This window comes from Oncorhynchus gorbuscha, unplaced genomic scaffold (genome assembly GCF_021184085.1).
Source record: "Oncorhynchus gorbuscha isolate QuinsamMale2020 ecotype Even-year unplaced genomic scaffold, OgorEven_v1.0 Un_scaffold_2468, whole genome shotgun sequence".
NCBI classification, from domain to species: domain Eukaryota; kingdom Metazoa; phylum Chordata; class Actinopteri; order Salmoniformes; family Salmonidae; genus Oncorhynchus; species Oncorhynchus gorbuscha.
Genome location: NW_025745113.1, coordinates 5795 through 21158, shown reverse-complemented (window position 1 = coordinate 21158; position 15364 = coordinate 5795). Strand labels below are relative to the sequence as shown.

General features: G+C 47.9%; 1 protein-coding gene across 1 annotated transcript in view; it reads right to left on the bottom strand.

The window, feature by feature from the left end:
- qkib (QKI, KH domain containing, RNA binding b) overlaps positions 1–14959 on the bottom strand; it is a gene marked incomplete at its 5' end in the record, with an annotated part of 48767 nt that extends 33808 nt beyond the window's left edge. Inside the window, one exon of the mRNA XM_046332700.1 lies at positions 14817–14959. Coding sequence (XP_046188656.1) covers positions 14817–14959 — 143 coding nt within the window. The remainder of the gene's footprint in view (positions 1–14816) is intronic.
- Positions 14960–15364: the final 405 nt, after the last annotated feature.

Below are 15364 nucleotides of genomic sequence, written 5' to 3'. Positions count from 1 at the left end.
TCCGCGTGTTTATAAAGCAAGTGAGTCTCTTGGCCCAAATGCACAATTTCCGACATTTCTAGGGTGGACGGGTGGGACACTGGACCGGTGGATGGAGTAAGTTCAAATCATTGCAGTAAAATAGTGGTTCCAAACCCCATCCATAGTATTGATCAGAGTAGCCAGCTGGAGAGGCCAACAGGACAGAGACAGATTGAGTCAGTGGCCCCAGCAATGACACAACCCACCTCCACTCCTCCCCCTAAACTAAGAGAGAGAGGGAAGTGGAGAGTGAGAAAATCCATCGAAGCTAATGGAATGTCTAATATCTGCTTTTAAAGGACTCACCCTATTTATCCAATCTGGGCAGTGGAGATTAAGTATGTTTTCCATCAACTACAATAAAAAACCTAAAGTAATTAAGGCCATTTTAAACCGAGAGCATGCTGGACCAATCAGCACACACTCCCACTGATCTCATTGTTTTATGAAGATAAACGAGCTACTTTAATAGGCAAATGAATTACTGCGTGACTTCTAATAGCACTCTGCTCTAATTCCCTTCTGCAGGATTGTCTTTTGTTTTCATTATTACGGAGGACCAGAGGGCGAGCGTGCAGGAAGAAAGGCCAGATAGCTCTTTCAAGAGGTGAGCGTGCGTGTGATTATTCACCTTATCATAATTGACCTTTCAAATATCGTTTATGCATGTTTGAACATGAAACAGGGTTTTCCGTAAGCAACTTTCTTTCCCAATTCATTAATTAAACTAGGCTTTTTTTCTCTCACTTAAACGTTTCAATTGGCGGGTCACAGAAGAGTCCTTATAGCCTTCTCCCGCTAGAATGAACAACATGCATCTTCTAGTGATCTCTGGGCAGGACAGGTGCTTGTCAATCACAAAGCGAGCAATGACGGGGAAACTCTGCCGGTTTGTCAGAATGCTGTCTGTCCCGCCTCTTGGTACGCGCGTTATCTTTGTGCGTTATCGTTGTGCGCTGTGGTTGGCTGCATGATGCTTCATCGTCTCCTGTGAGTGAATTTACACGCCCCATGAAATCCACTTCATTGTGAATTATTCTTTCATTTTGCCTGTTTCGTAGGCCTATAGTCAGTTACAGTCTCAGGGCGCATAGGCTATTTGCTGTTCTTTGTTTTACAGCTTGCGTTGGGCTAGTGTATAAAAGGTGTCGAACTGACCGAAATAAAGTCAATCTCCTATATGCCTTTGCGATCCATAAATCATGCAACGTAGTTATATGCCCACGGTAGCGCTCCAGGCGAAGTTAACCCCAACAAGAACTGCTCCCCGGGCGCCGATGACCTGGACGTCGATTATGGCAGCCCTCCGCAGCTCTCGGACTCAGAGGGGTTGGGTTAAACGCTGAAAACATATCTTCACATGAATGCATTCAGTTTGCATACTGGAAGGCTGCTTCTTGGCGATTATCTGCAGATAAATTATGAAAACATTCAATGAGAAAGTTGCAGGGGCATAAATATCATACCCTCCCAAAAATGCTCACCTCCCCTGTTATTGTAATGGTGAGAGGTTAACATGTCTTGGGGGTTTGATCTTTGTGTCTCTAACTTACTCACTCATCGTTATTCACGATTCATCCATGATTACCTGTAATCATGGTAGCATCCAGATGAATGTAGAGGTGTTCAGAAACATATTCTGTTCTTATTTACAATAAAAGTGATTCCAAAATGACACTACATGATTTACCATTCATTTCTATTGGGCAGAAAATAATCTGAAACACAACCAAAACATACTGCAAATGCATCCGACAAGTGTGTAGAGTTACACGCTTGATATGGTCATTGTGTGCTTGGAGTATGGGACAAAACACTACTTTTGACTACTTTAATACACATAAGTGAATTTGTCCAAATACTTTCGGTCCCCTAAAATGGGGGGGACTATGTACAAAAACTGCTGTAATTTCTAAACGGTTCACCTGATATGGATGAAAATACCCTGAAATTAAAGCTGACAGTCTGCACTTTAACCTCATAGTCACTGTACCATTTCAGATCCAAAGAACTGGAGTACGGAACCAAAAACAACAAAACATTTGTCACTGGCCAAATACTTTTGGCCCTCACTGTACATGGAACTATCCAAATAAAGTGTTACCGAATCTTCTAACTGACTTCATAAGCGAAGGATTTTCCTCCCCATAACCATAGATTTAGTAGAATGCCATATTGGCATTTCGTCATCCGTTTGAGCAGTGTGTTTTGGATGACAGAATGAGGTGAGCCTCATCCCCTCCCGGGTGATGATGCTGTGTGTCAGCTTAGCAGTCCTAATGTTCTAATGAACCCTAATTACCCTTCATTAGCCATGCTTGTGACCCACAACGCCTGTGTTGCTGGCACCTTCCTATCTCCCCTGCGTCTAGCTTGGTTTCTTATCATCACAATAATGAGGGGGATAATTTATACGGCATAGTTCACCTAATCACAGACCGCCCCCCCTCCTCCTCCTCGCTCACCCTTTTACTCACTTCTCAATCTTCTCTGCACCTCAAGTGGAACTCACGCAGCATGAATGGGAGGGAGGACTGACCTCTTAAAGTCAAGGTCACTCCTCCCAGCCCTCTGTCTCTCACACACAAGCAAGTGTGCGGACAAACACACACACACATAAACCACCTACGCAGGGACGACACACGCCCACCCCCACACAAAAAAACACTGGAAAAAGCAGCTGCTCAATCTACAGTCCCAGTCCAGTTTGGGTCTCTCTGCGTCACTCAATTAAAAGTAAGACACCTGGAGTGATGGATAAATTACATCCACTAATGCTGTCTCTCTGCTGGAGTGCTTATTCTTCAAATAGGGAGAGAGAGGAAGACGCACTACATACATAGCACATGCGCATATGCACACGCACACACACACTTCCAAATTGCCTATCTCCACTCTCTATTCTTGTCTGTCTATTCTTGTCTGTCTGTCTGTCTATTCTTGTCTGTCTGTCTGTCTATTCTTGTCTGTCTGTCTGTCTGTCTATTCTTGTCTGTCTGTCTGTCTGTCTATTCTTGTCTGTCTGTCTGTCTGTCTGTCTGTCTGTCTGTCTGTCTGTCTATTCTTGTCTGTCTGTCTGTCTGTCTGTCTGTCTGTCTGTCTGTCTGTCTGTCTGTCTGTCTGTCTGTCTGTCTGTCTGTCTGTCTGTCTGTCTATTCTTGTCTGTCTGTCTGTCTGTCTATTCTTGTCTGTCTGTCTGTCTGTCTGTCTGTCTGTCTGTCTATTCTTGTCTGTCTGTCTGTCTGTCTATTCTTGTCTGTCTGTCTGTCTGTCTGTCTGCCTGCCTGCCTGCCTGCCTGCCTGCCTGCCTGCCTGCCTGCCTCCCTCCCTCCCTCCCCCTCCCTCCCTCCCTCCCTCCCTCCCTCCCTCCCTCCCTCCCTCCCTCCCTCCCTCCCTCCCTCCCTCTTCCCCCTCCCTTCCTGTCTCTTCCCCATCCCTCTCTGTCTCTCCCTCCCTCCCTGTCTCTTCCCCCACCCTCTCTCTCTCCCTCCCTGTCTCTTCCCCCACCCTCTCTCTCTCCCTGTCTCTCTCCTTCCCTGTCTCCCTCCCTCCTGGTCTCTTCCCCTCCCCCTCCCTCCCTCCCTCCCTCCCTCCCTCCCTCCCTCCCTCCCTCCCTCCCTCCCTCCCTCCCTCCCTCCCTCTTCCCCCTCCCTTCCTGTCTCTTCCCCATCCCTCTCTGTCTCTCCCTCCCTCCCTGTCTCTTCCCCCACCCTCTCTCTCTCCCTCCCTGTCTCTTCCCCCACCCTCTCTCTCTCCCTGTCTCTCTCCTTCCCTGTCTCCCTCCCTCCTGGTCTCTTCCCCTCCCTCCCTCCCTCCCTGTCTCTTCCCCCTCCCTTCCTGTCTCTTCCCCCTCCCTCTCTGTCTCTCCCTCCCTCCCTGTCTCTTCCCCCACCCTCTCTCTCTCACTGTCTCTCTCCTTCCCTGTCTCCCTCCCTCCCTGTCTCTTCCTCCTCCCTCTCTCCCTCCCTGTCTCTCCCTCCCTCCCTGTCTCTTCCCCCACCCTCTCTCTCTCCCTGTCTCTCTCCTTCCCTGTCTCCCTCCCTCCCTGTCTCTTCCCCCTCCCTCTCTCCCTCCCTGTCTCTTCCCCCTCCCTCTCTCCCTCCCTGTCTCTCCCTCCCTCCCTGTCTCTCCCTCCCTCCCTGTCTCTTCCCCCACCCTCTCTCTCTCCCTGTCTCTCTCCTTCCCTGTCTCTCTCTCTCCTTGAGGTGTGTGAAGGATGGCCAAGGCCAAATGAGAGGACTGTGGGAGAATGAATCCAGCCACACATGCTTCTAATGATTAATAAATCAGTGATGGTCTCTCTCTCTCTCATCTCTGCTGTGGACGAGCATGACCCAGAAAAGGACACGCAGCAGCCAAATGATTGATGACAACAGCTCATTTCCACTGCCTGTCCCTCTCCCTCAACCTCACACTGTTGTATTGAGCACAATTAAAAGCTTTGTCCCCACAAACTCCTGAAATGTATTTATAGTCCACTAGAAAACAATACATTAACCACACTATTCCCCCTTTCTTTTTCAACACACACACCCTCTTTCTCACACACACACACACACACACACACACACACACACACACACACACACACACACACACACACACACACACACACACACACACACACACACACACACACACACACACACACACACACACACACACACACACACACACACACACACACACACACACACACACACAGAGAGAGAGAAATACCCAAACAAAAACAAAAACTCAGTGTGAGGCAATGCCCTTCTGGATTCCTGTCTTTCATTGCCTAATAACATTGTTCAGCAAATTGGAATGGGTGTGGGCTGCCAAAACAGTGGCAGCAGTGCTGCGAGGAGTTTGAAGGGGGAAATTCATTTCCGTGCCGCTGCTCTCCTGTCCCTGTGACGAGGGTGAGACCCGAGAGAATGTCTTCTCTCTTTATCAGACAGACCAGGCCACGACTCCCCTGCCCCAATTCCCCCAACTCATCTCACACACACATTCATCATCAACTTGCCCACCCACACGGTGGTAGGTTCCCTCATATCAAGGGCACACACTTACTACTTTGTGGAATCTGTTATGAATGTATTGTCATTTTAATTTGTTTTAAAAAATGTATAATTGCCTTAATTTTGCTGGACCCCAGGAAGAGTAGATGGGGATCCATAATAAATACAAACATCAACACCTCTCCCACCCTATCCTTGATTGTGACACTTCCACTCCCTCCTTAAACCCCACCATTACTCCCTCTAACCTTCCTCCCTCACCAGGGTAGCACCCCATGCCTGCCCTTAACCATCACCCCCCCAGGTGGAGGTAATGGGTATCCCTCAGTAACCCCCCCCCTACATTTACGCACGCACCATCCCTCTCTACCCCCACCCTCGCATGCCACCTGGTGCTAGAATTGGAGTGCTTCACAAGCAGTTCCATGAAGAGCCATAGAGCTGATAGTTTTAAGTGAATAGTTTCCTACATGGGGGTCCTCTGCAATTAGCAAAGGGGTGCTGCACCCTCAACCTAAACACTACTCTCCAAATGGTAGAATGTCATATTCCCGTACTCCTTATTCCCCAGAGTTAAAATGAAGAAGCTTTGCTCATACGTTGCTCATAAGTTGGAGACTTTTATCTCCCTCACCAACTTCAAACATCAGCTATCCGAGCAGCTAACCGATCGCTGCAGCTGTACATAGTCTATAGGAAAATAGCCCACCCATTTTCACCTACCTCATTCCCATACTGGTTTTATACTGTTTTTATTTATTTATTTTTCTGCTCTTTTGCACACCAATATCTCTACCTGTACATGACCATCTGATCACTTATCACTCCAGTGTTAATCTGCAAAATTGTATTATTCGCCTACCTCCTCATGCCTTTTGCACACATTGTATATAGACTGCCCATTTTTTTCTACTGTGTTATTGACTTAATTGTTTATTCCATGTGTAACTCTGTGTTGTCTTTTCACACTGCTATGCTTTATCTTGGCCAGGTCGCAGTTGCAAATGAGAACTTGTTCTCAACTAGCCTACCTGGTTAAATAAAGGTAAACATTTTTTTTTTTTTAAATACCTCTCAACTAGGTCAAAATCAAATCAAAGCAAACTTTATTTGTCACGTGCGATGAATACAACAAGTGTAGACTTTACTGTGAAATGCTTACTTACAAGCCCTGAACCAACAGTGCAGTTCAAGAAGAGTTAAGAAAATATTTACCAAATAAACTAAAAGTAAAAAATAATTAAATGTAACACAATAAAATAACAATAGCGAAGCTATATACAGTGAGGGGAAAAATAAGTATTTGATCCCCTGCTGATTTTGTACGTTTGCCCACTGACAAAGAAATAATCCGTCTATAATTTTAATGGCAGGTTTATTTGAACAGTGAGAGACAGAATAACAACAAAACAATCCAGAAAAACACATGTCAAAAATGTTATAAACTGATTTGCATTTTAATGAGGGAAATAAATATTTGACCCCTCTGCAAAACATGACTTAGTACTTGGTGGCAAAACCCTTGTTGGCAATCACAGAGGTCATATGTTTCTCATAGTTTGCCACCAGGTTTGCACACATCTCAGGAGGGATTTTGTCCCACTCCTCTTTGCAGATCTTCTCCAAGTCATTAAGGTTTCGAGGCTGACGTTTGGCAACTCGAACCTTCAGCTCCCTCCACAGATTTTCTATGGGATTAAGGTCTGGAGACCGGCTAGGCCACTCCAGGACCTTACTGTGCTTCTTCTTGAGCCACTCCTTTGTTGCCTTGGCCGTGTGTTTGGGGTCATTGTCATGCTGGAACACCCATCCACGACCCATTTTCAATGCCCTGGCCGAGGGAAGGCGGTTCTCACCCAAGATTTGACGGTACTTGGCCCCGTCCATCGTCCCTTTGATGCGGTGAATTTGTCCTGTTCTCTTAGCAGAAAAACACCCCCAAAGCATAATGTTTCCACCTCCATGTTTGATGGTGGGGATGGTGTTCTTGAGGTCATAGGCAGCATTCCTCCTCCTCCAAACACGGCGAGTTGAGTTGATGCCAAAGAGCTCCATTTTGGTCTCATCTGACCACAACACTTTCACCCAGTTGTCCTCTGAATCATTCAGATGTTCATTGGCAAACTTCAGACGGGCATGTATGTGTGCTTTCTTGAGCAGGGGGACCTTGCAGGCGCTGCAGGATTTCAGTCCTTCACGGTGCAGTGTGTTACCTATTGGTTTCTTGGTGACTATGGTCCCAGCTACCTTGAGATCATTGACAAGATCCTCCCGTGTAGTTCTGGGCTGATTTCTCACCGTTCTCATGATTATTGTAACTCCATGAAGTGAGATCTTGCATGGAGCCCCAGGCCGAGGGAGATTGACAGTTTTTCTGTGTTTCTTCCATCTGCGAATAATCGCACCAACTGTTGTCACCTTCTCACCAAGCTGCTTGGCGATGGTCTTGTAGCCCACACGCAATCGTGGGTGAACAGGAAGTACAGGGGGACTAAGTACACACCCCTGGGGGGCCCCAGTGTTGAGGATCAGTATGGCAGACGTGTTTTTTCCTACCCTTACCACCTGGGGGAGGCCCACCAGGAAGTCCAAGATCCAGTTGCAGAGGGAGGTGTTTAGTCCCAAGGCCCTGAACTTAGTGATGAGCTTTGTGGGCATTATGGTGTTGAACGCTGAGCTGTAGTCAATGAACAGCATTCTCACATAAGTGTTCCTTTTGTCCAGGTGGGAAAGGGCAGTGTCGAGAGCGATTGAGATTGCGTCATCTGTGGATCTGTTGAGGTGGTATGCAAATTGGAGTGGGTCTAGGGTTTCTAGATAAAGGTGTTCATGAGCCATGACCAGCCTTTCAAAGCACTTCATGGCTACTGACGTGAGTGCTACAGGGTGATAATAATTTAGGCAGGTTACCTTCACTTCCTTGGGCACAGGGACTATGGTGGTCTGCTTGAAACATGTACATACCTACACGTACGCTACGGTCACAAGACGCAGGCCTCCTAATTGTCCCTAGAATTTCTAAGCAAACAGCTGGAGGCAGGGCTTTCTCCTATAGAGCTCCATTTTTATGGAACGGTCTGCCTACCCATGTCAGAGACGCAAACTCGGTCTCAACCTTTAAGTCTTTACTGAAGACTCATCTCTTCAGTGGGTCATATGATTGAGTGTAGTCTGGCCCAGGAGTGGGAAGGTGAACGGAAAGGCTCTGGAGCAACGAACCGCCCTTGCTGTCTCTGCCTGGCCGGTTCCCCTCTTTCCACTGGGATTCTCTGCCTCTAACCCTGTTACGGGGGCTGAGTCACTGGCTTGCTGGGGCTCTCTCGTGCCGTCCCTGGGGGGGGTGCGTCACCTGGGTGGGTTGATTCACTGTTGTGGTCGGCCTGTCTGGGTCCCCCCCCCCCCCTTGGCCCTTGGGTTGTACCGTGTCGGAGATCTTTGTGGGCTATACTCGGCCTTGTCTCAGGATGGTAAGTTGGTGGTTGAAGATTTCCCTCTAGTGGTGTGGGGGCTGTGCTTTGGCAAAGTGGGTGGGGTTATATCCTTCCTGTTTGGCCCTGTCCGGGGGTGTCCTCGGATGGGGCCACAGTGTCTCCTGACCCCTCCTGTCTCAGCCTCCAGTATTTATTTATGCTGCAGTAGTTTATGTGTCGGGGGGGCTAGGGTCAGTTTGTTTATCTGGAGTACCACTCCTGTCCTATTCAGGTGTCCTGTGTGAATCTAAGTGTGCGTTCTCTAATTCTCTCCTTCTCTCTTTCTTTCTCTCTCTCGGAGGACCTGAGCCCTAGGACCATGCCCCAGGACTACCTGACATGATGACATACGTAGAATGTATGCACACATGACTGTAAGTCGCTTTGGATAAAAGCGTCCGCTAAATGGCATATATTATTATTATTATTATTATTATGACTCCTTGCTGTCCCCAGTCCACCTGGCCATGCTGCTGCTCCAGTTTCAACTGGCCTGGGCCCTAGGACCATGTCCCAGGACTACCTGACATGAGGACTCCTTGCTGTCCCCAGTCCACCTGGCCATGCTCCTGCTCCAGTTTCAACTGTTCTGCCTTACTATTATTCAACCATGCTGGTCATTTATGAACATTTCAACATCTTGGCCACGTTCTGTTATAATCTCCACCCGGCACAGCCAGAAGAGGACTGGCCACCCCACATATGCTCTCTCTCTAATTCTCTCTTTCTTTCTCTCTCTCGGAGGACCTGAGCCCTAGGACCGTGCCCCAGGACTACCTGACATGATGGCTCCTTGCTGTCCCCAGTCCACCTGACTGTGCTGCTGCTCCAGTTTCAACTGTTCTGCCTTATTATTATTTGACCATGCTGGTCATTTATGAACATTTGAACATCTTGGTCATGTTCTGTTATAATCTCTACCCGGCACAGCCAGAAGAGGACTGGCCACCCCACATAGCCCGGTTCCTCTCTAGGTTTCTTCCTAGGTTTTGGCCTTTCTAGGGAGTTTTTCCTAGCCACCGTGCTTTTACACCTGCATTGTTTGCTGTTTGGGGTTTTAGGCTGGGTTTCTATACAGCACTTTGAGATATCAGCTGATGTACGAAGGGCTATATAAATAAATTTGATTTGATTTGATTTTGATTTGATTTGATGTAGGTATTACAGACTCGATCAGGGAGAGGTTGAAAATGTCAGTGAAGACACTTGCCAGTTGGCCTGCGCATGCTTTGAGTACACGTCCTGGTAGTCTGGGCTCGCGGCTTTGTGAATGTTGCCCTGTTTAAAGGTCCTGCTCACATCGGCTACCGAGAGCGTTATCACACATGCTTCCGTGTTGCTTGCCTTGAAGCGAGCATAAAAGGCATTTAGCTCGTCTGGCAGGCTCGCGTCACTGGGCAGCTCATGTATGGGTTTCCCTTTGGAGTCTGTAATAGTTTTCAAGCCCTGCCACATCCGAAGAGCGTCAGAGCCGCTGTAGTAGGATTCAATCTTAATCCTGTATTGACAGTTTGCTTGTTTGATGGTTCGTCTCAGGGCATAACGGAAATTCTTGTAAGCGTCCAGATTAGTATCCCGCTCCTTGAAAGCGGCAGCTCTAGCCTTTAGCTTGATGCAGATGTTGCCTGTAATTAATGGCTTCTGGTTGGGATATGTACGTACGGTCGCTGTGGGAACGTCGTCGTCAATGCACTTATTGATGAAGCCGATGACTGAGGTGGTATACTCCTCAATGCCATTGGATGAATCCCAGAACATATTCCAGTCTGTGCTAGCAAAACAGTCCTGTAGAGTAGAATCCACGTAATCTGACCACTTCTGTATTGAGCAAGTCACTGGTACTTCCTGCTTTAGTCTTTGCTTGTAAGCAGGAATCAGCCGGATAGAATTATGGTCAGATTTGCGAAATGGAGGGTGGTGGAGAGCTTTGTATGCATCTCTGTGTGTGGAGTAAAGGTGGAAGAGTTTTTTCCCTCTGGTTGCTCATGTGACATGCTGGTAAATCTGGTAAAACTGATTTAAGTTTGCCTGCATTAAAGTCCCTGGCCACTAGGAGTGCCACTTCTGGATGAGCATTTTCTTGTTTGCTTATGGCCTTACAGAGTTGGTTGAGTGCGGTCTTAGTGCCAGCATTGGTTTGTGGTGGAAAATAGACGGCTATGAATAATATAGATGAGAACTATATTAGACATTGCACAACAGCTGTTATTGACAAATAGACACACACCGACAACCCTAGTCTTACCAGACTCTCTTTTCTGCCGGTGCATGGAAAATACAGCCAGCTCTATATTATCCGTGTTGTCGTTCAGCCACAACTCAGTGAAACATAAGATATTACAGTTTTTAATGTCCCGTTGGTACTATAATCGTAATTTAATTTTCCAGTGATTGCACGTTAGCCAGTAGAAACGGATGGCAGTGGGAGTTTGCCTACGGATTCTCAAAAGGCAGCCCGATCTGTGCCTTGTTTTCCTCCATCTTTTCTTCACGCAAATGACGGGGATTTGGGCCTGTTCCCGGGAAAGCAGTATATCCTTCTCGTCGGACTTGTCAAAGGAAAAAGCTTTTTCCAGTTCGAAGTGAGTAATCGCTGTTCTGAAATCCAGAAGTTATTTTCGGTCATAAGAGTTGGTAGCAGCAATATTATGTACAAAATAAGTTAAAAAATAAGTTACAAACAACACAAAAAAACAAACAAAATAGCACAGTTGGTTGGGAGCATGTAAAACATCAGCCATCCTCTTCGGCGCCATTTTAACTGATCCTCCCGGTCACAAACTCTATCAACTCTTATTGTCAGTAATGATAATTATCAGTAATGATAAACATGTATGCAAAACCACGCACACACACACACACACACACACACACACACACACACACACACACACACACACACACACACACACACACACACACACACACACACACACACACACACACACACACACACACACACACACACACACACACACACACACACACACACACACGGCTCCAGCACTCTCAGCTGGGGGCTATTTGAAGCCTTCTCATACAATCTCTCAGTGTTCCTAATGAACCCATCCTCAGTAATAATGATCCTCCCGGTCCTTCAGAGCAGAAAGGACAACCTGCATCGACACACTCTGCTGCTGCTGTCCTTTACCGGAGACTAGAAGAGCAGGCCAAGACACACTGACTGGGAAAGAGAGAGAGAGACTCAAGAGATCGACAACATTTTCTCACACCCCCTACATCCAATACAGGCAGACAGACTGCAGAGACACATTATTATCTCACACCATCTATAGCCATCCATATTCCCAATCTATTATGAAGTCATAACATGCAACAACAACAACAAAAAGCAGTTCTGTACAAAATCCACTGAGCACAGACGTCAACATCTAGTTTGGTTGAGTTATCAACTAACAGGAATTCAATTAACGGGAATTCAACTAACGGGATTCAACTAACGGGATTCAACTAACGGGAATTCAACTAATGGGATTCAACTAACGGGATTCAACTAACGGGAATTCAACTAACGGGAATTCAACTAACGGGAATTCAACTAGCGGGAATTCAACTATCCCGGAATTCAACTATCCCGGAATTCAACTATCCCGGAATTCAACTATCCCGGAATTCAACTATTCCGGAATTCAACTATCCCGGAATTTAACTATCCCGGAATTCAACTATCCCGGAATTCAACTATCCGGGAATTCAACTATCCGGGAATTCAACTAACGGGAATTCAACTAACAGGAATTCATTGTGAAATCAACCAACAAATTCAACATGTCATTGGATTTAGGTTAAACGTTGGGTGAAAAACAGAGAAAATTCCCTTACATTTATAACTTTTGCAAATACAATCCCGTTTTCAACATTGATTCAATGTCATCACATTGAATTTGTTGGGGGGTTGAAATGAAGTGGAAACAAAGTTGATTCAACCAGTTTTTGTCCTGTAGGTGGTCAGTAGGAGGCAGTCTGTATCGTGGGTGGTCTGTGTACACTGACTTAACTACTACTGTTTTCCCCCAGGTGAAAAACGGTGGCATAAACAACCTTTGAAAAGCCTTAAAACCTCAGCAGAAATACAGTAGATGAATCCGGACTGGAGCTGTGATTTTAAACCTCCAATGACTCAACTCCATTAATGCTGCCCACGCAAGAATCAGCCTCTCAGAAGAACGAGTTAATTGGGATCAATCAGCTCGGAGCTCGGCTCGCTCCCCCTGGGCCAGGCTTAGGCGAGCAGGATCTGAGGGTGATTGCTTAAAAGATTTGTTAACTACGAGGCGGATAGTTTCAGGTGCGAGTTAGAACAGACGCACACGTTTGAGGGAAGTTCAACGTGGGGACTTACGTAGATGATGCAATCCTCCGCCTAGTGCCCACTGCCTGATGCATTTCTGTTGTTTCTTCATTTCTCCTTACACGACATGTTGACATGACTAATAATACTGAGGTAAAGAAACAGCACAGCAGTTGAGAAATAATATATTAAATACCGAAACAACGCAACTTTCGCAAGTTTATGGGTTGATATAAACTGTATCTTTCAACAATGTAGTGCTGAGAGTACTGGGTGAGTGCCATTATGCAAACCCAAGTCAATAACTAGCGGTGACTATTCTTCACATGTGGACGGATCCGTCCAATAACAGTAGCCGTTCCCCCCCGGGGTTTACACGGTGCCCAGTCAGCCAATAACAGTAGCCGTCCCCCCCCCGGGGTTTACACGGTGCCCAGTCAGCCAATAACAGTAGCCGTCCCCCCCCTGGGGTTTACAAGGTGCCCAGTCAGCCAATAACAGTAGCCGTCCCCCTGGGGTTTACACGGTGCCCAGTCAGCCAATAACAGTAGCCGTCCCCCCTGGGGTTTACACGGTGCCTAGTCAGCCAATAACAGTAGCCGTCCCCCCTGGGGTTTACACGGTGCCCAGTCAGCCAATAACAGTAGCCGTTCCCCCTGGGGTTTACACGGTGCCCAGTCAGCCAATAACAGTAGCCCCCCCCCGGGGTTTACACAGTGCCCAGTCAGCCAATAACAGTAGCCCCCCCCCCTGGGGGTTTACACGGTGCCCAGTCAGCCAATAACAGTGGCCGTCCCCCCTGGGGTTTACACGGTGCCCAGTCAGCCAATAACAGTAGCCGTCCCCCTGGGGTTTACACGGTGCCCAGTCAGCCAATAACAGTAGCCGCCCCCGGGGTTTACACGGTGCCGAGTCAGCCAATAACAGTAGCTGTCCCCCCTGGGGGTTTACACGGTGCCCAGTCAGCCAATAACAGTAGCCGTCCCCCCCGGGGTTTACACGGTGCCCAGTCAGCCAATAACAGTAGCCGCCGCCCCCCCTGGGGTTTACACGGTGCCCAGTCAGCCAATAACAGTAGCCGTCCCCCCTGGGGTTTACACGGTGCCCAGTCAGCCAATAACAGTAGCCGTCCCCCCTGGGGTTTACACGGTGCCCAGTCAGCCAATAACAGTAGCCGCCCCCCCGGGGTTTACACGGTGCCCAGTCAGCCAATAACAGTAGCCGTCCCCCCTGGGGTTTACACGGTGCCCAGTCAGCCAATAACAGTAGCCGCCCCCCCCCCCCCTGGGGTTTACACGGTGCCCAGTCAGCCAATAACAGTAGCCCCCCTGGGGGTTTACACGGTGCACCATCAGCCAATAACAGTAGCCGTCCCCCCTGGGGTTTACACGGTGCCCAGTCAGCCAATAACAGTAGCCGTCCCCCTGGGGTTTACACGGTGCCCAGTCAGCCAATAACAGTAGCCGTCCCCCTGGGGTTTACACGGTGCCCAGTCAGCCAATAACAGTAGCCGTCCCCCCCCTGGGGTTTACACGGTGCCCAGTCAGCCAATAACAGTAGCCGTCCCCCCCTGGGGTTTACACGGTGCCCAGTCAGCCAATAACAGTAGCCGTCCCCCCCTGGGGGTTTACACGGTGCCCAGTCAGAATCCCACTGCACCTATAACTATTAACCCAATCAATAACTATGACATTGGGCCCACCCTCTAACGCAGAGGAAAGTAGATTACCAGGACCTGTAAGAATTTGGTAATCCAATAAGGCTGAGACTGAATGAGGCCACACCCAGTTTACCCACAGTTATATTATTCATATTCATCTAGGGAAAGTGCCTTTACGCAAACATACATTTTTCATCGTAGACTTGTGGTCGTCCTTCAGGCGTGCCTGTGCGTGTGTGTGTGTATTTCCCTGCTAGCAGCAGTACGGAGATAACCCGTGTGTGAGTATCTTCGTATGTGTGTGTGTGTGCATGTGTGTGTGTAATCAGAAAAAAGATTGTACTCACATCGGGGTACTCTTTCACAGGCACAAATAGTTTCTCCTGGAGCTGCACCATGGGGCCCACTGCGTCTGGGAGCTCACTGCTCCGCTTCTCTGTGCTGCCGTTTAGCGTGTCGTTGTACATGTCCTTCCGTACACGGCTGATCTCTGGCGGACAGGAGGAGAAGCAAACACGTCAGTCAGATGATAGTCAGAACAAAGTGGCTACTGTTCAACACCGTTGTAGTCACGCAGATTGGTAAGGATACCAGTCACACCATAACAAAGAAGGACCAAAACGGGGCCATAGACCCGCTCATACAACTACATCATCTGTGGCATAGACCCGCTCATACAACTACATCATCTGTGGCATAGACCCGCTCATACAACTACATCATCTGTGGCATAGACCCGCTCATACAACTACATCATCTGTGGCATAGACCCGCTCATACAACTACATCATCTGTGGCATAGACCCGCTCATACAACTACATCATCTGTGGCAGCAAGGAAATATATTCCCTACACAGCAGTTGAAGAATCAAGTGTTTTAGGACATCCGTATGA